At 45.8% G+C, this 26814-nt stretch overlaps 2 protein-coding genes across 2 annotated transcripts in view; both read right to left on the reverse strand.

Moving 5' to 3' along the window:
• LOC133667153 (transcription factor Sp9) overlaps positions 1-19970 on the reverse strand; it is a 65513-nt gene extending 45543 nt beyond the window's left edge. Inside the window, exon 1 of the mRNA XM_062083566.1 lies at positions 18557-19970. The gene's annotated coding sequence lies outside the window, so the exon portion shown is untranslated. The remainder of the gene's footprint in view (positions 1-18556) is intronic.
• A 1096-nt stretch (positions 19971-21066) lies between these two features.
• Positions 21067-23164, reverse strand: LOC107998831 (transcription factor Sp9-like). Its single transcript, XM_017058326.3, has 2 exons — positions 22804-23164; positions 21067-22253 (listed from the first exon to the last, which is right to left on the reverse strand). Exons 1-2 carry the CDS (start codon positions 22828-22830, stop codon positions 21348-21350), a joined length of 933 nt encoding a protein of 310 aa, XP_016913815.2. The 5' UTR covers positions 22831-23164; the 3' UTR covers positions 21067-21347.
• Between the last annotated feature and the right edge of the window lie 3650 nt (positions 23165-26814).

Below are 26814 nucleotides of genomic sequence, written 5' to 3' on the forward strand. Positions count from 1 at the left end.
GAAATGTATGTACATTCTTCGATTCAATTTCTTCCTTTAACTCCTCCTTTTACTCTTTTATCGGAATAAATGTTTAAATAGTCTCTCTCTCTATATATATATATTTTAAATAGCAATTTTTCCAAACGTTCGATATCCGTCCACGATAAATCGACGTGTATCGAACTCTGCAAACCCAAGTTTCGAAGCAGTGCTATACGATAAGTACACGAATAACTTTTCAATCGCGAGGACTCGTCCTCCGCGGTTGGTCATTTCTATCCGAGGGCAAAGTGTATCGCAACGTATCATCACATCCAATCGCCCGGAAATCACACGTGACGCGTACCTTCTTTTTCCAGGCCACGTAATACTTAACTTGGAGGAAGCCGAGTATCGAGCCCCTCCTTCGTGTCGTCCGTTAATTCTTTCCGTCGATTCGCTCCTCGTCAAACTTTCTCCTTCGACCGCTCGTTTCGAAGCTGACGCTTTTTTCCCCGACACGCGAGACACCAGGCCTCGATTAACGCGTCGACTCCCCCCTGGTGACTTTTCTTTCGCCCCCCTCGTAAGAACAAGATCCGACGTTTAGCGTCCCCTGCGAAGGGGAGAGGGGCAGGAGCACAACAGAAGGAAGGACTCCTCTCGTCCCTTAATCGTGGCCGGGAGTCAATATCCTCGCCTCCCTCCCCCCCTCCCCGAAATCGGCCTCCATTGGCGCAAATAGAGCGCCTATAAATAACGAGGCCACCCCCCGAGTTGTTGTGATTACATTACCCACGCTGGCGGATCGAACGAGGGTAGGGGAGGGGAGGGGAAGGCACGCACGAGGAACGAATGATGATGCCGCGAGGCTTTCGGGGGGTTTTCGGTGGATAGGGAAAACCAGGGGGAGTCTGCGGTAGATTAAATCTCCGCTGGTTAGCGTTTGATTAAACTTGGGAGTGAGAGGCGAGCAATGATAATGCTCGCTCCGTGCTTGATTGCGCGCCAACGAAATTGACAGCGCGAGACCGACACGCGTCGTAAAACCTCGCCTCCCCTCTTCATCCAGATTATTCGCGTGGATTTCAAATTTTCCAGGTTTCGAGGAGAGCACACATTGCGAACACATCGTGGTCGGTGAATTAGCGCTTTCGATTACTACGCTTTAATTTTTGAAAGCATCTCGAGCTATTCCTTTTATAATTAAAATTTTCTATTTCTCCACTTGACCTTTCGACTTGAATCGAAAATTTTCCAAAATCTATAAATGGCGTTCGAAGAACCACGCGATCCCCTCCCCCGACATTCTCCGCCATTCCATTCCGCAAAGGGCGTGCGTCGGCTCATTCATAACGCCTTCGACAGATTTGTTTAATTACTTAATTGCCCGCTTCGGGCTTGCCGATACATTTTGCCAGAGCAGCTCTCTCCCTCCTCCCTGCCGCCAGATGTCGAAACCCTTTGGGCGAAAGGAGGAACGTAGTCTTATCTGGCTTCGTCCCCCTCGAAATAAATTTACGCGACGAGCGCGTTCGAGACGTCGCACGACACCGGGAAAAGCATCGAGCGGGCCGTCTTCGTCTGCGCCTTTTCCCCTCTCTCGTCTCTTCTCAAATTGAAAAAATCGAAAGCCGATGTTAAACTTGAACTCCCCTGTCGGGAGGAAACAGGAAAGAAGGAGGAAAGGAAAAAGAAGGAGAGGAGGAGGAGGAGGGGAGGGAGCGAAGGGCCTCACAATTAGCGCATACATCACTGGTGGAGGAGAGGCAGGGAGGGGGTAGGGGAGCTGGCCCTGCACTGGCAACCTGTTATTATATACGCGGCCCGAAATACGCATGTATCACTCACACGCACGCATACGTGTGCAGCGTGGAAACACGTACGCACGGCCCGTCGGTGGATTAATTCGCACGCGGGCAGATCGCGAACGACGATGGGAGGCGCGCCACTTGTACACGACGAAACTCGATTTACGAGCGGTGCATCTTCGTCTTTCTTATCCACGGGGCCCCTTCTCGTCCCCTCCGTCTCTGTCAATCGATATACGCGCATTTTCGAGACAATATTTCGCCATATTTTTCCTCTTTTTCATCCCCCCCCTCTTGCGATCCAAGATCGTTTAATTAATATTTTAGATAAACGCCCGTAAGGCTGATTTATCGAGGCGGCAACGTGGCTCGAGGATCGATCCTCGAGGCACAAGGTGTAAATCAAACGGAGATAAAAGTATGGAAACGCGTAGGCCGTGGAAATCGCGTGAAAGAGATATCGGGGTAAGGAGCATAGATGCATCGATGCATCGATGCCGTCGTCTAACGCGGCAGAAGAGGAGAAAGGCCGTGGGATGACTAACGGCCGAGCCTTTGCCTCGATTAATAGCAACGATTTTTTAAGGATCCATGTAATTGATAGCTTCGAATAATAATAAAACGATACGCGATAAAGCCGAGAGATAGGGTGGAAGAAAATTATTAATACGTCCCGCGCGACATTAACAAATCGATGATGCAATCCAAAAATCTAAGACGACCACGACGATCGTTCCCTGCATCCTCTCTCGAAAATTCGAGAGAGAGAGAAAGAAGAAGAAGAGAGGGAAAAGACGCTTTCCGTCTCTTGATTACGGAGAGAAACGAGAGATAAACATTTGGGCGAAATGATTCGCAATAATTCCGGGATAGGAAAGGATCGTATCGTAAATAATTGATCGGCGGTATTAACAACAGCTACAGCGTCCAAAGTACCAAGGATCGTGTCAAGGACCACCCGTGGCGAGCGTTGCCCCTCTCTCCCCCGACAATGGCGGGGACAGACGACACGACACAATCAGGGGACTCCCTGTTCCGCTAGCAGCCTTGCTAATAAATTATTAAAGGGACACCCACTGCAAGTGACGTCGGAATATTATGGTAAGAATGAGTGTCCCGTTTCCCGCCGCGTGCGCACATTCCACGCGTGCATCTTCGTAGAAAGAAAGAAGAAACGAGACGACGACAACGAAAAAAGCCCCATCTCGTCTCGAGATTACGCCATATTCGCGCGTACTCCTCTCCTTTCTTCTCTTTCTTTCTCTTTTCTTTTTCTCTTTTTTCCCTTCCCCTCCCATCCGTGGAAAAATGTGTACCAACCCTGACATTAGCTCGGGTCTCTTGTCAGTTGGACATACAACGCTACATAAAGCGATCATAATTTTCGCGTCTGACGCGGGCAAGATTAATTGCCGTATTAATTTTGCCCGTGTATATTTTTCATTCGAGCTACGTGCTTATGACAGGTAATTAAACAGCATTTAAACCCGGCCGCGTAAAAGTGAAAATTGGACGGATCCTTCTGTCGATTCTCCGTGTTCAACGATTTCAAACTTTTTCGAGTTATTAGAGACAACCAATTCGATCGAATTCCTCGATCTCGGACAACTCGAGAACACCAAGTTTTGTCGTAACGTCGTCGTAATTTTGATTGATCGAAATCTCGCGTTGAAAAAAAATATATATATATACATAAGTGAATCGTACAGGAGATCATCGATATCCATCTTTGGCCTATATTCGTGCAATGGAAAAAACGTGGAATAGAAATGAATGAAATTTGCGAGGTAATAAATTTTATTCTTTATCTCGTGTTGCGAGCTAATCATTTCCACCGACTCGTGAAATTGGCCGTTTCACGTGCAACAACCCGACATTAACGGCGCGCATTCGGAAAATCGCGTGGACCGACTCTCGCCATTTCTTTTTCCTTTCCTTGTCTTATCGAAAACGACGACTCCGAATCAGATTTCCTTCCCCTCGTTTCGAAACCATTTCCCTCCCCCTCCAAATCCGTGCCCACCCATCGACGATAATGGAACGAACGTGGAAAGACGACCAAACTTTTCTCCACTCACAACTATCTAAGAACTATCGAGACTGTCTTTCCCAACCAAAATCGATAAACCTTCTTCTAACGCGAGATAGAAATCGCGTGGGACAACAATTCGACGTAAAATATTTCTTCATATTTCAATGCACACAATATATATATATATATAACGTAAAAAAATAATTATCGCCCAGCCCCACGTGCTGCTAATTTTCGTGATAGCGGCCACGTGTCGTTATCTAAGCCTGCTCGAAAGTGTGCACAATTTATGTGCCGCTAATTCGGCGAGGCTTCATTAGCTCGACCTCGAGGCCCGTACTTAGACGACGCGGGGGGTATAATCATAGTTTAAATTCGGCTCCCATCCATTGAAAATCAGTGGCTCTGACCCGCTTCGCAATCAGGATACCGGTTGGGGTGGATGGATGGTGGGTAGTTGGGCGGTAGAGGGCTATCATGGGGCATTTGATCCGCGGCGGGTCATCAATATTGCATGAGAGGAGGGGGGAGGGACGCGCGTACGATCATGCCAAATGCTGGGAATCAAAATAGTGGCGGAGTTTATAGTTGGAGAGAGCGCAATTCATCCCCCTCCCCCTCGAGATCGGAGTCACGTCGCGGATATCCTTGCGTGGGCGAGGAAGAAAGGAAAATTCGACTCTCTTAATAAAGCCTTCCTCTCTTCCTTGTAAGCTTAACCTTTGCAAGCTGATTCTCCGAGATACGATGCTCGAGTATATTTTACAAAGAGAGAGGGGGAGGGAGGAAGGAGAAAAAGTATACGGGAGAATGGAAGGGATTCGAGAACACGTTCGACTCGTACTTCGTATTACGATACGTCTGTGTGCGCAGCCGGCCACCAAGGTGGATGAGACGCACAAGAAGAAGAAGAAGAAGGAGAAGAAAAAGAAGGGAGGACGAGGTATCCTCGGTACGAGAAAGGAAAATCTTGAGGAGAAAGTTTCGCCAGCGGAAAATCGCTATAACGAAAATTTCCACAGACAATATCCGACGTCCTCCATTCCCCGAGTCGACGCCCACTCTCTCGAGATCGAGAATCGAGCCTGCTTACCCTCCATCCTCCCCTCGTCCTTCCTTCCCTCCCTTCCTTCGCAAGTGAACAACGCAATGGCGCGGCCTGCCCTGCGTGCAGTATATACACGCATATATATATATATATATATACACACGTTTCTTCTTAATAGCAAATAAAACAGGTGGAGCGAAGCGGAGAACCACTCGTGATTGCCGGATTAATTGGCTGTAGCGTGGCTGCGAGGATGTACACGGATTATTATCCGTGCTCCTTCCTTAGAGTTAGAGTTAACCTTAAACGTTTCTTCCTTCCTTCCTTCCTTCCTTTCCTCGTCGTAAATAATCGTGCGTATTCCTTTTCTTCTCTTTTTTACAACTTTGTTCCTTCTCCATCGCGATAACATCCAACGGAACTCGAGCATTTTTCTGATCAAATTAATACAGGGAGGGACGAGGTGTTGAGATAATTAAAGAGCGTACACGCGAGCTTTACCTTCTTTCAACGCATTTTTTATAATACGGATTATCTTCGAGGAAATAATCCCAAAGGAGCTATCTAAAAAAAGAGAAAAAGGAGGAGTATATATAGCCTCGGCGAACAATCCTCTTGCGTCATCCTCTTTCTGGGTATATCGGGAGTGGAGGAACAAGGAGGGAGCGAGGGATGGAACGACGTTGAAGTGCTGACGCGGTAACCATCTTTGGTTTTCCCTGAGTGGTATTGCCACGGTAAATGCCACGGGATTCGAGGGTGAATGCGAGAGAGGAGAAAGGAGGTGGTGGCCAAGTGGAGCTCGATTCCGAGGGGAGAGAGAGAGAGAGAGAGAGAATTGTGAGCGACGTGAATCGATGAATGCGGACATTCCGCAGGATCGTGTGCTGACGCGGTGTTTCACCAATTTCGCGCCACCTTCTATAAACGTTTTTATATTATCCTTTCGACGTGTTCCATTCCCAAGAAATCGTTGCACACTCTTTTCGGGGGAGAAAGATTGCGAAGAGGGAAAGTGTGCGATGGATACGTCCTTCTCCCTCTTTCCCCCGAACGAGTGCACTTATATACTCGTGCGAGGGGAGCGGCAAAAGGAAAGGAGAGAGAGAAAAAATGAAACTGCACTTGAATCCTCGAGCGACGTATACATAGATGTGTGGACAGAACTCGGCCTGGCCGCTTTATTCTCATGAATTTCATTAACATTTATCGCCCTCATATTTTATTCCGCCAACAATCTACTTTACTTTATTTCAGATAAAAGTTTGACGCAACGTTTTGGGAATGGCGCGCGAGGAGAGGAGAGAAAGAGAGACGGGGGGAGGAGGAGGAAATTTCTCGTTCGAAAAGTGAAAAGTGAATTTTTTCTATCGGTAATTGGTTAATTTGACTCTGCCAACGATTTCGCCGGCCCGTTAACGCCTCGTAATAACGTTATCGTAACAACGTGGCAATAAATAATAACATTTCTATTATTACAATAGAAAACGAGGGAGATAAAAATTCCAAAAGATATAATTATTCGTCAACGTTTTGTAATTGTAATTGAGACTAATTATACGAAACTAACGACGAGTCTCGATATAATTGCCCAGCTCAAATATTAACTCGTGTGTATCGAGATTGTAGAGAATAATGAGAAATAATCGGATCGGTTTACATGCGATCGATGTTCAAATCGATATTTTCGAACGTAATCTATATATCTATCCCGATGTTGTCATACGGTGCGATTAAAAAAAGCTACAATGGTTGATGATGAATGATTCTTAAAAAAAATAATTCCAATTCCATCTATACATATATATATATACACACACGCGTACATTTATTACGCATTCGAAAGTTCACGAGTTCGAGGCGTAATCGGCAAGATTAATGATACGATGAATAACGTCATTTTTTTTTCTTTCTTTTTCATTTCGCGTCATATTTATTCTTCGGTACTTCGTAATTTATCTAAATCATTCGATCCTGTCAGAGACAAATTGATGGAAAATTAAATTACACGGCGTAAAACAGTTTTTATAACGCTTCGTATATAATAATGATAAGGAGAGCCGGTGGTGGCCGGTAATTACGAATATTAAACATCCTATTTGCTTATTTGATCTTAAAGAGGAAAAAAAAAATGAAAAAAAGGGACAGGGTTAAACGAACGAAGGCCCCCCCCTTGGACGTTTCCATAATAATTCCGCAGAGCAAAAGAGAGAGAGAGACATCCGGTTGAGACGTGTCGTTCGTCTTTACCTCGCGTGTCGATCTTTTATGTAATCGATAAAAAAAAAAAAGCAAAGTTCTATTTTTCGCTACGACGATAAGTTGCGTAAAAAAGAAGAACATCGGGGAAGAGACGAGGAATCGGAATGTATTTGCAACTTTCGGAGGCCACCGGTTCTTCATTAACGAGAGTTAGGCCTCGTTCAACGTGACTCAAGGTCGTGGCGCCACGGTGAAGAAATCCGTGGATCGCGTGCTGAATTTTCGCCGATCTACGCGGCCAAGAGTTTAAGACGTATAATAATAACGTTATTTTCTGTCGGCTCCTCGGAAACGGTCACGATTCCCGCCGGTTGGTCGCTGGTAACTATGTTACGCGGAAGCCTGCCAGCTAAACGTTCCAAAAAAGGAAGAAAAGGGATAATTCCTCTTCCATTCTTGCGTTCTTTCCCCGGCTCGACTCGAAAAAAAAATAAATAAAATCCATCTTCCCCGCGAAACGATCGTTTTACACGCGTCACGCGGATCGAATGTATCGTGCGCATTAATCAAGAGCGAGGTGATCCAGTGCGAATAGGTTCGTACGTTACGAAGAACGACCGATCGTCCGCATTCCTGTTTCCGCGACTATTCGAGCAGAAAAAAGAAAGAAAGGAAGAAAAAAAGAAATGACAAACCAGTTTTCAACGGCGATAAATCTACGACTCGCCAAAGAAAACCACAATTAGCCATTGCTCGAGTTATCGGGGGACGTTCCCAATTAAATCCTCGAGGCAAGAGATCGAGTAGAACTACTGCAACGCTTCCTTAATTTCCTTATTCCTATCTTCCGATTCGTTTACGATCGTACAGCTGATGATGAAACGGGTTCTCGAGTAATTAATCGCGGAGGACGATTACCCCCGCCTCGCAGGCTCGATCAAATCGATTAAATCGTTTTCTCCGTATCTTTAAAAATATTTAATGGAACATTTCTATCCCCCCCCCTCGTTTTATCATCGAGCGCAATTTCCACCTCGAGTTGAGCTTTTTTCACGTTAAAAAATAGGTACATGTATATATATTTATATATATTCATCGGCCAAACGGATTATCAAACAAATGCAAATTAGCCCGTATCTCCTAGTCGAAAGGTATTTCAATCGTCAATGCCATTCACGGCGGGCAACATTATTGCGCTCGTGTATTTTGCTTATCTGTAATTCTGTTTACATAAAATGTTAAAATTGACTCGGCAAATTATCAACAAAGTTGGAATTATTAAGTAACGGGGAGAAGACACGTTCACGTTCAAGGTAAAGTGGCGTCCCGTCAAGTTGGATTCGAAGAAATGGAGCGTTTTTCCGCGAGAAAATGCAATGAATTAAAATACTTGAAATTCCTTTTCTCCCTTCTCACTCTCGTCCCGTCTCCTAATCCAGTTTTCTCTGACTGGATGAAACAAGATGTCATCATTCTCCTAGTTGACGCGTATTATAATTATCGCGGTAATTCGATAGATCCAGATTAAATATCGCCGATTATTCTCAACCCGTCTTTATCCCTTTTCTCCTCCTCCTCCTCGGTTCCCGATTTCGATTTCAGTTTCGAGATTCCAGAGCGTCAATGATCCATCTGACGATTACAATCATCGCGCGTACGTGTCGCGCCTTGCAGCTTTGATGATACGCGACCGATCGATCTTCGGCGACGTGCGTAGCATCGAACCTGCCGTACGAATCGTGATTCGTTTCAACTCGATTTCGCTATCGATCCATCTAACTGTCCGACACTTTTGTAAATAAACCATATGGATCTCCATTTCTTTTTACTCCGTTCAAATTCATCTTTACGAAGGAAATGAAAATATATTTAATTTATTTTCCCCCCGTTCGAACAGATCATCTCATTGTTTCACGACTCGTAATGGAAGGAACGATGCGATCGAATGCAAAAGAAGGGATCGTCGACCAGGTATGTCGCGAGCCCCCTCCGTCCGTGCGTATAGGGAAATAAAGATTTAGGAAGGGAATCGGTGGCCGCAACGGCGTGAAATTGCAGCAGAGCAAGATCCGCGGCGGAAATACGCATATCTGTGTAGAACAGTGTACAACAACCGCCGCGTACAATTACCTCGTTTTCTACACTGGCTGCGGCGGGGAGGAGGAAAGGAGGAACGATTTCTAAACCGGCGTTGCCACGAACGGAGGGGCTAATATCTCGTATGCCGCGGCGACTAGCTATGCACGCGTATCTACGTATGTACAGCGCGTGTACAGCGCGCTGGGTATTAAGTAGCGGTATTTACGGAGCCACAATTATCCCCGTTTTCATGCCGACCATCTCGGCTTAAAGGTTCGGAACATACGTGGGAACATCTCTCTCCCTCGGAGCCGATCGTGCGAATCCGATCCTTTTCCGGTTTTAGGATACAAGCGCAAAGTTTTTCGTCTGTCGGTGAAAAATGTTTTCGATTCAACTTGTAATCTATTGTTCCGTGTAATCGCGATTGCGGGTTATATTTGTTATTCGATGGAAAGAGAAGAGGAGTTTCGTCTCGTTTCGTAAATTTGTCAAAAGAATTTTAAGAATTACGTAAGACAGATGGGTGGGCATAATTCGTGGGGATAATTTCGGGGAGAGTTTCGTGGAAGGAGGGAATAAGCGGGCGGGCTTATCGAACGAATTGAAAAAGTCACACGAGGGACGATTCAGACCCTCTCCCCGGCTTAATCTGAGCCGCTTCAAGGCCCCTCCCCTCCCCCGCGACAGATGGACACGCGATCAGGTAAATTTTTCAGACAGAGCGATGAATTTCGTGCCGAGAAAATGTTTAAACGGCGAGCACGCTTGCCGAGTTATCGTCGGTCGGTTAATCTTCGAGCTGGACGTTGAACAACGCCCCCCTCTCCTTTCTTTCTCCTCTTTCTTCTTTTTCTCCACGAGAAAAAGAAACGAGGAACGCGATCATCGAGGATCACGAACGACCCGATTTTCGAATAACACGATAGGGACACTTGTTGCAGACGATCCAACCAAATCAATAGAGAAATAATTTAAACGATATTCGATTTCGATCGCCAAACATTCAACGTGTCGCTCCCTTCCTCTTATCCCGCTGGACAGCAGCCGGTAATAAAGTTGGTAGCAACTTTAAGATCGGAGCCTGTTATCAGGCCTGTTATCGAGTGCAGCGGTCGATCTTGTTTGCATTGAGAAGAGAGGGCTGAAAAACTCGGAAGCCCTCTTTTCTTTCTTTTCTTTCTCCAAGCGGTCAACGCTCCCTCTCCCCTGTCCAACACCCCGAGCATCCTGATGTCATTCCACATTCCTCGCGATGCCGACGAGGGTAATTAAAACGTAGTCAGTGCTATTCGAGATCCCTCGGCGGTGATTAAGGCCTCCTAACTGATGCGCGTGTGCTGCTCTCTGCACTGTCCTCCTGCACTATCCTCGTTATTATTATTGCACGTCCACCTCGAAATCTTCGCGTTGGCGATGGAAAGAGAAAAATCCCCCTCCTTTCGGAATAAATAATTTCACCGGTGAGCGGTTATCCCTCTCCATTTCCGGAGAGTGGCATCGTCAGATGTGGCGGGCGTGCAAGACGTCGCCGCTTTGTTCAATAAATTCATCATCATTGCGTTTAACGCAATTAACTCGGGGCGACGACAAATTCTCTGAATTCCAGAGATCAAGAAAGGCCCAACGCGCACCGCATTTTCCCGGAATGCGGCCCAACACGGGTATCAAGTAACGAGGCTAATAATAAAGCGACTACCTCCCCTCTTCCTCCCCTTTCCTCGGCGAAAATACTCGACAGGAAATAATCTCCGCGTAATCTCCATTCCACTCGCCATTTATTTTTAAAAAAAGGGAAAAAAGAAAAGGTTACCTAATCGAACGAGTAGTAATCGCGAAACGAAAGAATTTAATTTGAAGCGGGAAAGAAAAGGAGAGAGAGAGAGGGGGGAGGAGGAGGGCCACGTTATATCGCGTCCCGATATTCGGGCAACGGGTATTTAGAAAATGGCGGATAGCGTGCCTTGGGCCCTGGGACGATTACTCAGGAATGAAGGGATACCGGTATCGGGCAGAACGGGCAGAAACACGATCCAGCTGTAAGCGAGAGGCTGCTGGCGCCTTCCACACCCACGTTTCCACGCTCTGTTCTCGAAACGATTACGGAAGTCGTATCACTTCCATTTCTAACCGCCGACAAATTGGATCGAGATAGAAAGCGGGGAGCAGGGGGCAGGGAATTACCTTCGACACGCTAGCCGCAATTTCGAATTTTAGCTTCGTTTCTTTAATTTTACCGGGGGGAGGGGGGACGACGACGACGACGACGACGATAACTCGACGCAACTTCGGGGACAACGGTTTCCCCGAAATAAATCTATTACGTTCCGTGCCGGGAACGAGGTTGCCCCGAGGAGTGTAGTACAACTTCACCATTTTATACGCGTTGCCGCACACGCCAACGTGCTTTCTGCACACGTTTACGCGGGGCGTAATGCGAGTTTTATTGCGGTTACGCGTTTTTACCTTTCCTTGCCTTTTTCCAACGCGCCGCAAGGGGGCCCCGCGTTCACTTTGAGCACGCGGCTTAAATACAATGTACATATATATATTAAAAATTATCGGCGTACGTTGATGTCGACCGAGAGAAAATTACCGGCCGTCGCGTTCGTTATTTAGAATTGAAAATTTTTCCGAAAAAACCGGCCCTAATTTCGTCCCCCCACACCATATATATATATAGAAAAATTCTATTCGCTTCGGATTTATAATTAACAATAAATTCGACCACGATAAAGAATCGAGGATTTACTATCACAACCGCTAGTACGGAAATTTTAAAATGAATGGAAAATCGAGATAAACGAGCGAGGTGGGTAGATAGGAGGAGGAGAAGAGGAAAAAAGAAAGGAAGGGGATTAAAGAAGCTCGGTGTGGATCGAGCTTGCATGCCGTTTCCGAGATTTCCGAGAAGGCAGGCCGGAAACGACAATGAAGATAATCACTTCACAAAACTGAATCCAGGCTCTCTCTCTCTATCCATCTGTCTATCTCTCTCCCCGTTAGCCGGGATGCGGTAATGACATCTAATTACTTTCCACCGCTCTGCACAGAAACGCCGCTCGATTTGGAACAGTGGCGGCCTCGTTAATTTGCACGCGGTGTTGCGTTAATTAATCCGGGGAAGGGGGGAGAAATTTTCATTGAGGACGATAAAACTCGAACGGTATATAAATTGCGTAACAATCGTCGCGAGGAAAAGGGAAGAAACTTCTCGACTTTTGAATAACTTTCCGCTTCTTCTTCTTCTTCTTCTTCCACCATTTTCCAACTATCCATTCCATAGGTTGGATTCGACGTAAAACCGCACTAACGACGGGAAGAGGATAATCTTTTCGCTTCGTTCGAGCATGGGCTCGTTGCTGGAAAATGATCGACCTGCTGCTACCTGCCCCGGGTTTAATGTTGTTCGCGAATGAAACGCACGATCGATAAATTCATCGCATGCCCGATGACACCGATTGATACTGCCACGCGATCCCTCCTCGATCCCTCTCGGGATTAAACCGAGGTCGATCAACTCGAAATGTGTTTTTCTCTCTCTAGAATTATGAGAAAAGAAGAAAAGATTCGTGTTGGCGGTCCGCCATTCGTCTCGAGGAGAGCTGCTCCCGCTTTTCCACGAAGCTCGGCCAATTTTCGGCCCAAACCCGCGAGAAAATTTCGAGCCGAGTCGAAGAGGAAATCGCCTGGTTTTTCTTCGAGGCCTCGACAATTAACGAGCTTACACCTCCTTCTCTGTCCACTCGTTTTCCCCTCTCGCCTGATTTCCTCTCTGCTCCCAATCGTGGGAACGAGCAGAATCAAGAGGGAACAGGTTCCACGGTATTATACGCTTTGAAAAATTCCCCGATATTATATCGAATTCCGATTGGACCACCGCGAGGGGCAAAAAACTGGAGGTGTTTTACGCGACAAGAGCAAAAAGAAAAGGAAAAAACACGAGCTCGCTGCACACTCCCGGACACTTGGTCTCGGATACCGCAAGAAATCGATAGAGGGAAAGGGGTATATCGGCGAGATAGACGAGGTACTACTCTTTTCTTTCTTCTTCCCCTCCCCTTTTTCGTTTACCGTCACGGTAAAATTGTAAAATTAGGTCTTCCCGCAATTACCATGACTATCGTTACTTTGCCCGCGATATATACCTGCGTGCGTAATGCAACGCGTACGTATGCATATGCATGAGCGCGTGCTACTCTGTTCAACGACTCGACGCACTCGAAAGATAGCGAATGCCGAAGCGAATAATCCGAACCTAATGATGTTGGAAAACGCGAACTTTTCTTCTTCCAGTTGTTACCTTCTTCGAATAACGAGAGATACAACTTTCGATTATCTCGCGGGGAGCGTTGCTCGGAGTGCGGGTGGAAAGTTATTATCCTCCGTGTCCATTCCGATCGAGGAACGTTAAGAGGGAAGAATTTTTCCCCCAAAGTAAATTCATCAAATTGGCAATTATCTCGTATCCACGTACTAATTATGATCGCTCGGATCCTCGTACAGATTATCGTAACGTTTGCCCGTTTCGAAAGCAGCAACAGCAGCAACAACGGGGCAGACTGCCGTTTCTCTGGATATTCCTGCTCTCCCTTCTCTCTTCCCTCCCTCCCTCTCTCTCTCTCTCTTCAACCTCTTTCTACCTCTCCTCCTTCCTTCCCGTTGGAAAGGTCCTCGAAGGATCTCGGAAGGCCTCGTGGAGAGTCGGAAACTGTGCTGGCTGGCACACACGAAGTCGAAAGAGGCTTCGCAGGTAATTGCTAGGCCGACGGGTCGATAATGAGCCCTGGCTTCGGGGAACCGATTACACCCGGCCCAAGCAAGCCAAAAGCAAAGTCAGAGCCGAGAAGCAGAGAGGTGGACGGGGACGAGATCCGACTACGTTCGAGGGAGAAAGTGGTGAAGAAGGGAGGATGGAGAAGAGGGCGAGGAGTTGCTCCGCTCTTGAGACGCTTTCGAGACCAATTCTCCATAAGGTTGCCTCACGAGTATAATATCCTCGCCGATAAATGTATCGACAATACGGAATTTCAAATTTCGAAAGGGAGGAAAAGATCTCCGTTATCGATGTAGATCGCGCGGATAATGCGATACACCGTTATTTACGTATTCCCGATATTCTAGATATTGTATCGAGAAACAGTTACAGGATAATCCTACGGTGGAAAGTGGACGAGGAGCGGACGGATAAACCGTTCGATAAAGATTGATAACGGATCGGCCGGGTACATAACGGTTGCGCACATACGATACGATATAAAGTATCGAGGAGGGAAAGAGAGGAGCAAAAAAATTAATCAGAGTAGTGGTAATAGTAGTGGTGGTGGACGAAGGAGGAGGCAGGAACGAGGAGGATTTATTCGAAAAGGGAAAAATCGTGGCTAACAGGATAAATTATCCAGCGACAAGCCGTCGATGAAAGCTGTCGAAGGAGGAGGAGAAGGAGAAGAAGATCTCCCTCCCTCTCTCTCGCGATGAAACCTGCCTAGATCTCTCGCTACCGGGATGAGTGGTAGGTGATCTAATTTCCCGCGCAGTCGTGCAGAAAATGATCCAGGCCGCGATTACGAAACGGCTTCCAGTCTTGGCCGGGGGGCAACCGTTTTTACCGCTCTCTTTTCGTTTCCATACACCGTGTGTAATAATCGCGCACCGGCTCTGTCCGCTTCCTCCGTGGAACGGTCGCACCAAACACGCGGAAAATTATTAACCGAGCTCGTGGCACGAAACCAAGCTTCCAACGTATGTGTGCGTATTTATATATATATATATATAAATATCGATCGAAGAAGAAGGACGTTGTTCTCCATCTTTCGATTCCAAATCCATTCGATCCGTTAATCCAACGCGTTGATTATATGCATTCACTCGTGTATATATATACGACGTTCTCTTATATAGCTCGGTATAAATATAAATTTATCGACATCTCTCTCCGAGAGGGAGAGAGGAAGAGAGATGAGTATCGATCGACGGGATTAATCGAATCGATTCGAAACGATATAAACGGGAAGAGGCGTTACAAACTTGCTCTCGTCTCGTTTCGCTCGCCCCTTTTCGCGATTATCGATTCGCTTCCTCTCCCGTATTACAAACCCGTTGAATAAATTTTCCAATTTATCAATCGAGCGAGAAGGAGGACAAAGAAGGAATCGCGTTTTGAGGAAAGAGCGCGGTGCAAGAGAGGCCCGTGTTGCCCTTTCGTTGCCCTCGAGGGCCGGTTGGTCCCACAATTATCATAATGACGCGGAAAACGTAGATATTAGCGCGAGGTTAGTTAATAGCGCGTTTATCGTTAAGGGGGAACGTAAATAGTTAGTTAAGAACATTTTCTTCCTCCGCGATATTTCTGCTTCCCCTTCCTCCTCCTCCCTTCCTCTCCCCTGTGTCGCGTCCACGCCTTTAAACGAGGCGATCGTAAATCAAAATTGACAGAATCGGACTCTCATCTGCATAATTCGCTTATTTTATTCCGCGCGCGTGCTCCCCTCCCCCTTCCTCCCCCCGTGCGCAAGCCGTAAATGTTTGAACGCTCGTTCGCCCCGTAAAGAAAAGAAAAGAAAAGAAAAGAAAAGAAAAAAAAATGTTAATCGCGCGTATTATTCAGGGAGAAAGGGGAAATATATAATTAATTTTTCACAATTTCCCTCGCAGAATCCCCTTCTTTCTAATTTAATAGTAATATCTCAATCACGTCCGAGGCGAAAATTCGAAAGAAACGCTCTCTCGTTTTATTATTATAATCCCTTTGGTTCCGCAGTTTTACACGAGGTAAAAATTTACGTCTTCTTTCTTCTTTCTTTCCTTTTTCCTTTTCTTCTCCTTTCTTTTTTTTTTCGACTGCCCGTGTCTTCGAACGAAGAGAGGAAGGCATCGATGTCTTCTTTATTCCCGACACTCGTTGCATAATCTACGACAGCTGCAACTACGACGATTTGCTCGATCCGCGGACGAGATCGGTTGCATCTGGCCGATGGGCTAGAAGAAGGGGAGGGGAGAATCGCAGTGACGTTTCGCAAATGGGTGGCGGCGATTCGCACAGGTGCGCTCAAAGTTCACGCGACACTCGGAGCGAACCGCTAATGAGCGGTACGAGCGTGTAGATTTTCTGGGGATAGGTTGATTAATCGGAAGCGGCGTGCTTTTCCGGCTCCTATTCTCTCGGAGTATTCGGTTATTCGGCGTTGCGAGTGATTTCCAAGCGACGCGTTTCACTAACCCGATAATTAGTCCCTTACTTTTCTCGTGCTGCTTCTGTGCAGTGGTGAAATTTATTCACTTTTTTTCTTCTTCTTCTTCTCGCGCTCCAACCAATTTCGAAATGATATTTAAACACGCCAATATTTCTTCTATCGTGTATATATAGATAGATAGAAAATATTTCTCGTAATTTTAAATTTATAGTGTATAACGAAGTGTAATAATTAATAAGTGCAAATGGATAAATTTGTAAAATATGTTTTGATAAAAAAATTCGTCTAATTATTCGCTTGATAAAAAATTCGTTTAGGTGATAATAATTCTATTCCGACCGATCTACGAAAGAATTTAATTAATAACAAGATTGGTCACGAGTGAGTGGCGTTCAACGTGTTAAGAAAATTCCTGTTACGCGTAAACAAACCGTGTCGATACCGATCAAAATTTTATCGCCCGATTATTACAATTTTCTGATGATTTTTTTTTTTTCGAAAAGGACGAGTGTCTGGGAAAAATCTAGTTTGCTGGAATAAAAAAGTTGAAGTAACATTCCATTTGCTGTACAACTCGGTGCAATTCTCTTGTTATAAAAAAAAAAAAAAAAATGGAGGAGAGGAGGGGGAGGGAATTTTATTATTTTTATTGAAACGATCTAAATCTAAATCTTTCGGATTTCGAATCACGCTTATTGCACGTTCGCGCGCAATAAAATCGTGGAATCGAAAAGAAAAAAAGAAGAAAAGAAGAAGTCGATATACGTTGAGAAGAAAGCCGAGTTCTTTGATTCCTCGTAAAAGGAAGAGGAACGGAATACCCTTTCGTTCATTCGTTTCTTTTTCCTGTCGGACATAGTATCCCTAGTGGCGCCTCTCTCAGGATATAAATTAATTAGATTTGTGTGGAGGTGTGTCAGCAAAGTGGCGGCACTGTGTTTCTTGCCCCACGACTGTCTGCTCTACGCGTTTCAACTCGACCGAATGGCCTACTCTACCTCTACTCTATCTCTACAGATGGTTTCACAATCTCTCCAATATATTATTCATTTCCGAAACTCTCTCCTGCCTCAAATTGCCCAAAATCAAATCGATTCCATTTCGGCTGGTGGTTTTGAAATTCGTATTCGAATACGTCGACGAATTATCAAGGAAACGGAAAGAATCTCTGATAGGCGCAGCAATTCTGCAAGAAAAAACACTCGTAATTTCGTTATTCGTCGTTAAATGAAGATATTCGCGAAAGAAGAAATTTGTTTTTTTTTTCTTTTTAGAGGAAAGACAAATATCTCGTAGCGAGTTTTTACGATGGAAATTTATTAAGAATACGCGCAACAGCACACCTTTGAAACGGGGTATATACGTGGACAGGTAGGCCTGAGCACAACGCATGATGTATGGTGGGCGTGAAACGGGCGTAGCAACATAGTAACGTTTACTATACTATGGATTGACTAGCAGTTCTCTGGATATAAATTCGAGTAACAAAAAGACAACAGGCCTAGAAGAATTAACTTTACCGATCCTGCCAATATAGATCCTCTCTGTCAAGGATTGAATTTCCAAAGAAATTTTTCTTGCGAAGAAAACCGTAATAATAACGCCATTACACTTCCTTATCGATAATTGCCTACTATTAAATAATCCTTTATCGTGTACACACGGAACTAGAACGAAAAATTAAAGCATCGCCAACATTTTTTCTCTTTGTTAGTCGTGTCAAGGAATTGCCAATTACGCCTATAGTTACAAGACATATATATATATATATATTTAGACAAAAATATCCGACGAATTAGAATGGAACAAGCAGACACGGAAATTTAATTTGCTATTCTATAATTTCGAATAATGATCGCGATTACGGTAAAACAAGGAAAATACATAAGTGTCCTCGATAAATGGATGATCGATATACGTCGTTCTACAAATTGCTTACTTTAAACGTCATCCGTAATTGTAGGTTTTAACAATTTCACCTCGGTACACGTGTCGCAACGATTAAACGTTAAGAAAATAATTAAGAAAACTCGAGACGAATCTATCGCGCGTATCCACGAAACGAAATTGGACGACGCGCAATCTTCTTAGATACAGACCCGAAATAACCTCTCGTTCGATAAATTACGCGTCGAATGAATTTCGAGAAACAAAGAAACGAAATTCAGAAAAACACGATAAGGTTGTAAAAAGAGAGAAAAGAGATACTATTTTCAAGAGGAAAACTCACGTTTATATTGCCGAGGTGCGTTGGAGGGCTTATACCCCTGCGGCTTCCGCCGCCTCCGACCTCCGCGTCCAGCTTGCCGGTTCGATTCACCTCGTGGATCCAAAAAATCTTGACAAATTGCTCGGACGCGGTATTTCGGAAACACTCGAACGATATTCTATTCGTTCGATACGTTCGGATCGGTCCACGCGTCCACTGAGAGAAAAAACACACACACACACATACACACACACACACACACTGTGTCACAAAACTTCAAATAATCACTGTCCGATCAACGAGACATCGAAACATTCTTCCCACGAGCCAGTAGTGTATTGCGTCACTGCTACGGTTCGACTGGCAAATTTTCCACACCGCTCGCCCTTCGAATATATACGAAAACAGAAACGATATCGAGCCGGCCGAAAACAAAACAAACCGTCTCGCTCGACTTTGGGCGTGCGAATTCCAATGAATTCCACGTATAAGTCATTGAAGATTTCGTTACGCGGTAAATATATCATCGAAAATTTTTTCCCAGAATTCGCGCACTTCTCGGCTGGTGATCAACACATAAAACGTGGATTTCTTTGAACGGCTCGTGTTGTCAAACACAGGTGCGAGAAATTGAGTCACCGCCCGTCCAATGTTTACCGACATGATGCCGAGATGATAATCGAAGGAGTGGCCGTGGATTCGCAAAAGGATTTTCGCAAAAAGAGCGAGGAACCAGCGATCTCGATCGCGATCCGCACGATCATGGTTCGTTCGATACGCGGTTAATGCGAGCGCGACGGATCGATCGAAAAATCGAGGCCTGTTTCGACTCGATCGTTGACATGCGCGCGGCTACGAACCTGTTCGTCCATTCTTTGCCCCCACGGACAGTATCAGCGCGTGCATTCGTTCTGCAGCGATGGTGAAAAGCGAGCATTCACGAATACGGACAACGACGACGACGACGACGACGACGACGAGGACAAGGGCGACGACGAGTCGGCGTGGTGCGTATCCGCCTTAAGGGCCGTCCGTCGCAGACGCATGCTCGCGGCACGTCGCAGCCTCTCGCACTGACCGCGCGTAACACGTAAGAGAGAGTTGCGTGTATACCGTGTACTTGTCTCTCTCTCTATCTCTCTCTCTCTCTCTCTCTCTTTCTCTTCCTCCTTCTCCCTCCCACTCCTGGTTAGACAAAGCCGTAGTAGGTCTTTATCGCGCTTCCGGCAACCGAACGGTGTCCAATTTTCGTCGGCCGCGTCGTCTCTTTCCTCGGCGGCGCGCGATTTCTGTTTCCTCGTGATTTCCTCGGAGCTCGAAGAAAAGGCGGCAAACGGGAGGCCACGGAGGTCCACCTCGTCACTCTGTTTGAATCTCTTGCGTACTAACTTCGCGGCTATCCGCGGTACTCCACGGCGAACGTTGAACGCGAGCCTGGAATTGCCGTGGCGCCACCCCTCCTCCCCTCCTCCCCTCCTACCCTTCCACCCATCCACCTGATCGTCTTCCACCATCGAGTGGCACACACCACGGAGGCTTGTGTGCTGCCTCCTCTGCCTCGTCCCTCCCCTATTTTTCCCTATAATTTGCTCCGCGGCTGCCTCCTTTTTTCTTCCTTTCTTTCTTTCCTTTCTTCTTTTTCCTCCTTTTCGTTTCGCTTCGTTCCGTTTTTTCGTAACCCCTCCCCCCTGCCCGCTCCGAGGCGCCCACCTATCCACTCCTATCTCTCTCCTTCTCTCACTTTTCTACCTCTTGAAACAGTTTTTCTTTCTCCTTTCCCTATCTAGCTTTCCCTCTCTCGCGCCTCCTCTACCTCTATCATCGCGTCTGCCTCCTTTGCCTCTACCTCTCTACGTGCCAGCCATGAATCCTTGCCGGGGCAACGGGGCTACGAGGCTACGGCGCGCCGCCCCCTTAATGGGGCTACGCGGCCTCTTTCCATTCACAGTGCAGCCATCTCTTGGCACGAATACGAATGAAACGAACGAACGACAGTGCCGTACGACGTTCCGCCATTTCCCTTGGCGGTAGCGAGCGAAATTCTGAATTATATTGTATTATATTATATTATATTATCGTATCGAGAACGTGTTCGTTTCGTGTTCGCTAAAAAGAAGAAGAAGAAGAAGAATAAGAAGAAGAAGAAGAAGAAAAAAAACAAGGTATTTTTCGTTAGGAAAGAAGTAGCTAGCAGGGATAGCTTTTTGGTGAAATGATATTTTTTCTCCTTTTTTTTCTTTATCGAAACACCTGCCAGGTAGGAAATCATCGTGCGAAGGGCTGGTTTCTAAAGTGCCTAACATCGTATTGTGCTTCTTGGGCGGGACTCACGACGTATCGTATGACAGGAAGATGTCGTGGAGGAATCTGATATACGACAGGGGAATGATTCGTTATTATGTGAATTTTCAGGGTAGTATCGAGGCTCGGGGATTAAAATTTATCCTTCTCCTTCCTTGTATCTACATCCTACAAAAGATAGGTAGATTATCAGCGAGCGTTTAAAAAATTAATGATATAAAAATACGAAATTTCAAATCGAAGTTTGTTGTATATTCTTTTTTCTCCCTTTTTCTTTCTTTTCTTTTTTTTTTTTTTCTCTTTCTTTCTTTCGCTCATCAGGATCAAACTGTTTGGTACAATATTTTACAAAAATATACAGCAATTCTCTATGTACAATAATTACAATTGTGGCAGGAAAGGAACTTTTTCTCGTGACAAAATTATTTACAAGATCGAACGTAACGACTATTTCTCTCTCTCTCTCTCTCCCTCGTCCCAGGACATTTCAAACATTTCAAATATTATCCCCTTAAATCATAGCGTACTGTCCACCGATCGGATGATACATAGTATTTTGCGCGGATGCACATCCGGCCAACGAATTCTCCTTGTTACACTCCCTCCTCGAACTTTTCTTCTTCTGATTCTCGTGCGTTTTCACGTGTTTCGTCAAGTGATCGCTCCTCATGAACCTTTTCCCGCACGTGGGGCAAGCGAACCTCTTCTCCCCGGTGTGCGTGCGCAGATGACGCTGCAACTCGTCGCTCCTCGTGAACCTCTTGCCGCAGAAAAGCCAGTTGCAGACGAAGGGCCGTTCGCCCGTGTGCCATCTGAGATGCGCCTTCAAATGGGACGTCTTCCCGTACACTTTGCCGCAACCAGGCACGTGGCACACGTGTTGCCTCTTCCCGTCGAGGCCGAGCTGGCTCCCTCCGTTCTCCGTTTGACAATTCGGGCAACGGCACCTTATGCACTTCCTGCCGGACTTTCCGTGATCCTCGGTCGCGAGGAAGTGGTGGTCGGCGGGCGGTGTAAGAGGCCATTGATAGGAGTGGTCCTGGGGGCTCGGGGGGAGTTCAGAGGGACTGGGTGGCAACGAGTAATGCTGTATCGGCGGGATGAGGTGGGATTGGTGGGGGAGGTGGGTCGTGTGGGTCGTCCACGAGGTCGTGTTGGTCGCGACGCTCGTCATCGCCGTGTACGCCGGCGGCGAGAGCGGCTCCGTAATTTGGCTGTGACCCGTGGAACCGGTGGGGTACCAGTAGGCGGACTGGCTCGTCTGAAGATGATGATGATGATGATGATGACCGCTCAACGCGGTATTGTACGGTTGATAGTGAATGGGCGAACTTCCGTAATCGATTGTGGCGGATTGATGCATCGGCATTGGAAGGTTAGGCACGGCAGCCATGCCTGGCATCGAAGGCATGCACATCTATAACGGGTATAAATACGATTTGAAACGGGAGATACTCGATCCCTCAAAGACTGTTCAATGATTTGAACAATCGTGGCGTAGAGGCGGTCACTTTACTCGCGAGTTCGAAGTGGAAATTCTTCGATCGCGTATTCTATTCAAGATTCAAAGATACAGGTCGTTAGTAAGTGGTAATAACAGTTTTCTTCCGTTATTTCGAATTATATAAATATATTGACTTTGAAAGAGTTTTCACTTTTAAAAAAAGTACCCGTAGAATTCGAGAATGTAAACATATGATGTTCGAGAATACGTATCGAAAATATGCGTACGTATATCGACGTTAATAAAAGGAAATGAAAGGTACGACGTACGTGAAAATTATTATTTACGAGGTACCTCGAAATTTTTTCTCTCGACACGATCCCACCTCTACTTTTTTAACAAAAAACCATTGCACATTGATTGATTGATCGAGAAGATTGACCATCACATTTTGACACTGCGTAATTTACACCGCGTTTTACGAAACAACATTCTACATTTACACAGACTCATTGTTACGGACCTGTTGATACTGCATCACTTGTGTCATCACTTCACTTTCAATACTCGCAAGAAGTAATAATTATACTCCTCTGCGTGATTCGGCGCGTGCCCGCGGAACGTATCGTCGTTGCGAAATAATTTTTAACGGAGTTTCTGTTCACTGCTGCTACTTTGTGACTGTTGTGGCGAGAAAAAGAGAAGAAAGAAAAAAGAAAAAGAAAAAGAAAAAACAGAGAAGAAAAGAAACGAGAAGATGGAACGAGAAGAGAAAGAATACTACTGGAGAAATAGTGCGTCGCAGATCGGAGTGTGCGCGGCTCCGAGCGTTCGCCAGATAATTGCTAGTTGCCGACCGTGTCGCCTCGGTTTTAATAACCGAGTGGACAAGGAGCCAAGGAAGAAGGGAGGAGGCTGAATGCTCTGCCGGGTTTCTCTATGGATAGAGTGGGGATAGACCCCAGTGAATCCTGTGGCCTGGCGCGCATGCGCCCTCCCCTCCACTCATAAATCAACCCTGCGTTCCGAGGATAGAGGATCGAGGCTACGCACCTTTTGTGGCCGTCCCTGGGGGCTGCCTCATGCCATCGAGGAAAGCCTTCGTCAATCCTACGGTACTCTCTCGAGGGCATCTAGTTTCACAAATCGTCGTGTAACACCGTAGGCACGTACGATCCTTCATCTCTAATCTGTGCTCGTTTCGTTGAAACGTTATTGTTATTTACATTAAGATCCTTTCGATTCGATCGAAAAATTTTTCTTTTAATCATAATAATTTGTCAAGTTTCGTTTCGTTAAAAGTTAAAAGTCGTTGGCTCTTTTCGAGTATCGTTTAAATAAAATATTTGATTTCCAGGTAAAAATCAATGGGTGATAATTTCGATTTTAATAAATAATAAATTATCCAACTTTTCGATCCCTTTCCACTCGTACAATTCGTCTCGAAAATAATCAATCGAAACTTTCTTATTTTTCAGAATAGGCCGAGTAGCCCGAAACGGTTAGAGTAACGTAATAATAGGTGAAAGGAGTTCCAAGTGAAAATTTTCACGGTTTATTAGGGTTTCTTTGATGCCGTTGAAAGGGGGCGGACTCAGATTTGCAAAGAGCGTATCAAAGCGTGGAGGGGCCCGCGACGAGGGAGCACGTGATAACGAGGAGGACCAGCTCCTCTTCCAAGATTCTCGGCAACGCTTTGCGGCGTACGTCCGTACCATAAATCTATAAAGGATCCGGATGGAAAGAGAGAGTCGTTCACAATGCATCGTGCCGAGTCGAACTCGAGCCGAGCACAAGCTGCATAAAGTGTCGGTTTATGGTGGTCGTAAAGCGATCATCGCCAGGACCAAGTGACGACACTTTTTCGCTACCGATCACAACCATAGATAGCCAGCCATTATTGCACAATGGAGTCGACAGGAGTCCGGTCCGCAGGTGGACTTTGAACAAATCTGCCTGGCGAAAGAATTAGAGAAGAACAAACTAAGATTGCACTTGTACGAGATAACTTTTCCACAAGGTTGCCTCTTTCCCATTCTTAAATATAACACCGAATCTTTATCTTCGAATCACCTTCCAATCGATGTTTACCCAGCTTTAACCCCATTTTTCGATAGCATCGTTTTTCGACGAAGGACGGCGCTCTTATCTTTGTTCCAGACTTGGATGCAAAAATTTATTTGTCCTTCTCGTTATTTTTACGCGACGTTTATCGTCAATTTCGATAAAAACACAGCCTCAACACAGCGCGACGATGTTAAAAAACGATGCGTCGGCCGCATACCGGAAAAAGATTATCAATTTCCGGTATGTGCGCAGGAAATATTATCGTCACGTGCACAGAGGACAGGCCATCGATCTTCTGCAACGTTTTCCAGTGATCGCAAACAGACTCTCTCTCTCTCTCTCTCGAGGGGATTTCCCGTTGTCGTCGTATATTTGGCAAAAGAAATACACAGAAAAAGCGTGGAAATTGGACGGCTGTAGGGTTGACACATGTCCGACCGAGTACCAGCAGAGATGCAACATTGTCCGACAACCGAATCTTGCGGCGGTGTCGAGGCAATGGAAGAACGAAAGAAGGTGGGGGGCACGCCCCGAGCAACCCTTTACTTTCGTCTCCTAACCCCATTGTCCCCTAATAAGCCGCTTAACATCGCGGTTAGGGGTAAATTGCTCGACCGGTAAACAGTACTCCCACGCGGGGGATCGTCCCACGAGAATTTTTCCAAAATTTCCACGTCTCTGATGTGATTGTTCCTCGTTGCTGTCATTGTTACGTATATCCACTTGTTCACCATTGCTCGATTAAACAAAACACGCATTTCGTTACACACGGTTTTTATCGATATCGAAAGAATTTCTTCCTCTTTTTTCAAGTTCCCCTTTTTTAAATTAGAAGCTTCGAAGAAAGCTTGGACGATCGAGACTGGCAATGCGGACACAATGTTTGACGGTGTGTCAAATCGGTAAACGGGGTGGAGGGGGGGAACTGCGGGGGTGTAAAGTGCGCTTTGTGCATTCGCTCGGGGACGTTCCATGTTTCTGCGAACGAGCCGGCGCGGTTTTCTTCTGAGAGACATTCAGAACCGGTGGACCGATGCAAATCGGAAGAACGGAGCAGGTCAGATTTTCCACTGTCAGCAATAATAAGAAATCGCCTGCCTCTGATTTCTCGCATCCTCCTCCTAAATTTGTAAAAAATCCGCGCATGCATTTTAAACAATATCCAATACCCTTTGCACAGGAAAGTCGATCGCGAAGGAATTTTTCTCGAAACGAAAAAAATTCTCGTTCGAGAATGGACACTTGGTTATTCACGAGAGACAGACCTCTCTTATCCTCCTTATTTACCAGCAAAGAAATTGATTCGTTGCAACAGAGGTAAAAAGTAATTGAAAATTGCTTCTTACGATTCTCTCCCCTCTAAATTCCTTCCCCCCTCCTCCGTTTCACGAAATTCCAAGTTTACACGCACGATGATGTATCTCGAGGCATCATTTCCCTGACGACGGTCGGGACGTCATTAGGGGTCTCCAGCCTCTTTTCTTCCTCCTCTACGGGTCAATTTTATACGCGATTTACCTGGCCGAAGGAAGAAGAAGCATCATCGAGATCACCAGTCAGGTCACTAGTCTTGACGGGTTTCTAACTTATGCCTCGTATCTGGAAGAAGAAAATGGTGCAAGAGTAAGAAGGAGGAGGGGAGGGAGAAAAAACTAGAGGAGGGAGAGAGAGAAGGAGAGGGCCACGTTCCCTAACAATAGACCCGACAATGGGACTAGTCTTCGGAGCTAATGGAGCGAGACTTTGCAGTTTTCACACGATGATCGGCGTAACGTGGTCGCTTCTCTGCTTCGAGGGAAATAGGGCCTCGAAATAGGGGGCCCTTCCCTCGAATCGGATGGCCACCTTGCCAGACGAGATTAGGATTCCTATCTCTGCTTCTAACGTTTCGTACATCGCGGCTAATCGGGTTAGGATTACGAGTTGTAAACAAGAGATTACCAAAGATCATTGTACGCAAACAGATTAATAACCGACACGAGACCTACCTAGTTAAATATTTGGGTAATAGATTATTAACAGCAGAGTCGAGTTACGTTTTACGTCAGAGAAGTTGAGTTAAGTTTTTAAGCATATTAATTATTATTATTCCATTCTATGGAAGAGATTCCAATAACGCTTTACCTGATGTTTCACAGGGGAAAACGAGATGAGCAAACATTCGTTTGCTTCGTCATTAATCACTCGCCTCGAGGAGAGAAAACTATATATATATATATATATATAAGAACGATTCTCCTCCCGTTGTGATAATCATTTGTTATAGATGGTTTGCAGGCGAAATGGTGGATCGTTGATACAGTGACCAACTTGGCTCAAAGAATATATATTTTTTAAGGGGGCGAATTAACGACGCGCGAGAAGGTGCGAGAACAAGAGAGAGAAGCGTGTACCTGTGTTCCACATAAAACGTGGATCCCAAGTCCATAAATTTGTTCTTGGTCTTGGACACGGAAGAATCGGAGCC

The sequence above is a fragment of the Apis cerana genome, linkage group LG13, assembly GCF_029169275.1.
Source record: "Apis cerana isolate GH-2021 linkage group LG13, AcerK_1.0, whole genome shotgun sequence".
NCBI classification, from domain to species: Eukaryota; Metazoa; Arthropoda; class Insecta; order Hymenoptera; family Apidae; genus Apis; species Apis cerana.

Bases quoted from the DNA above. Each gene is read 5' to 3' on its own strand.
- LOC107998831 (XM_017058326.3), bottom strand. From the start codon at position 22,830: ATGACACAAGTGATGCAGTATCAACAG. The intron at 22,254-22,803 runs GTCCGTAACAAT...TACCCGTTATAG, and splicing joins AAGTGATGCAGTATCAACAG to ATGTGCATGCCTTCGATGCC.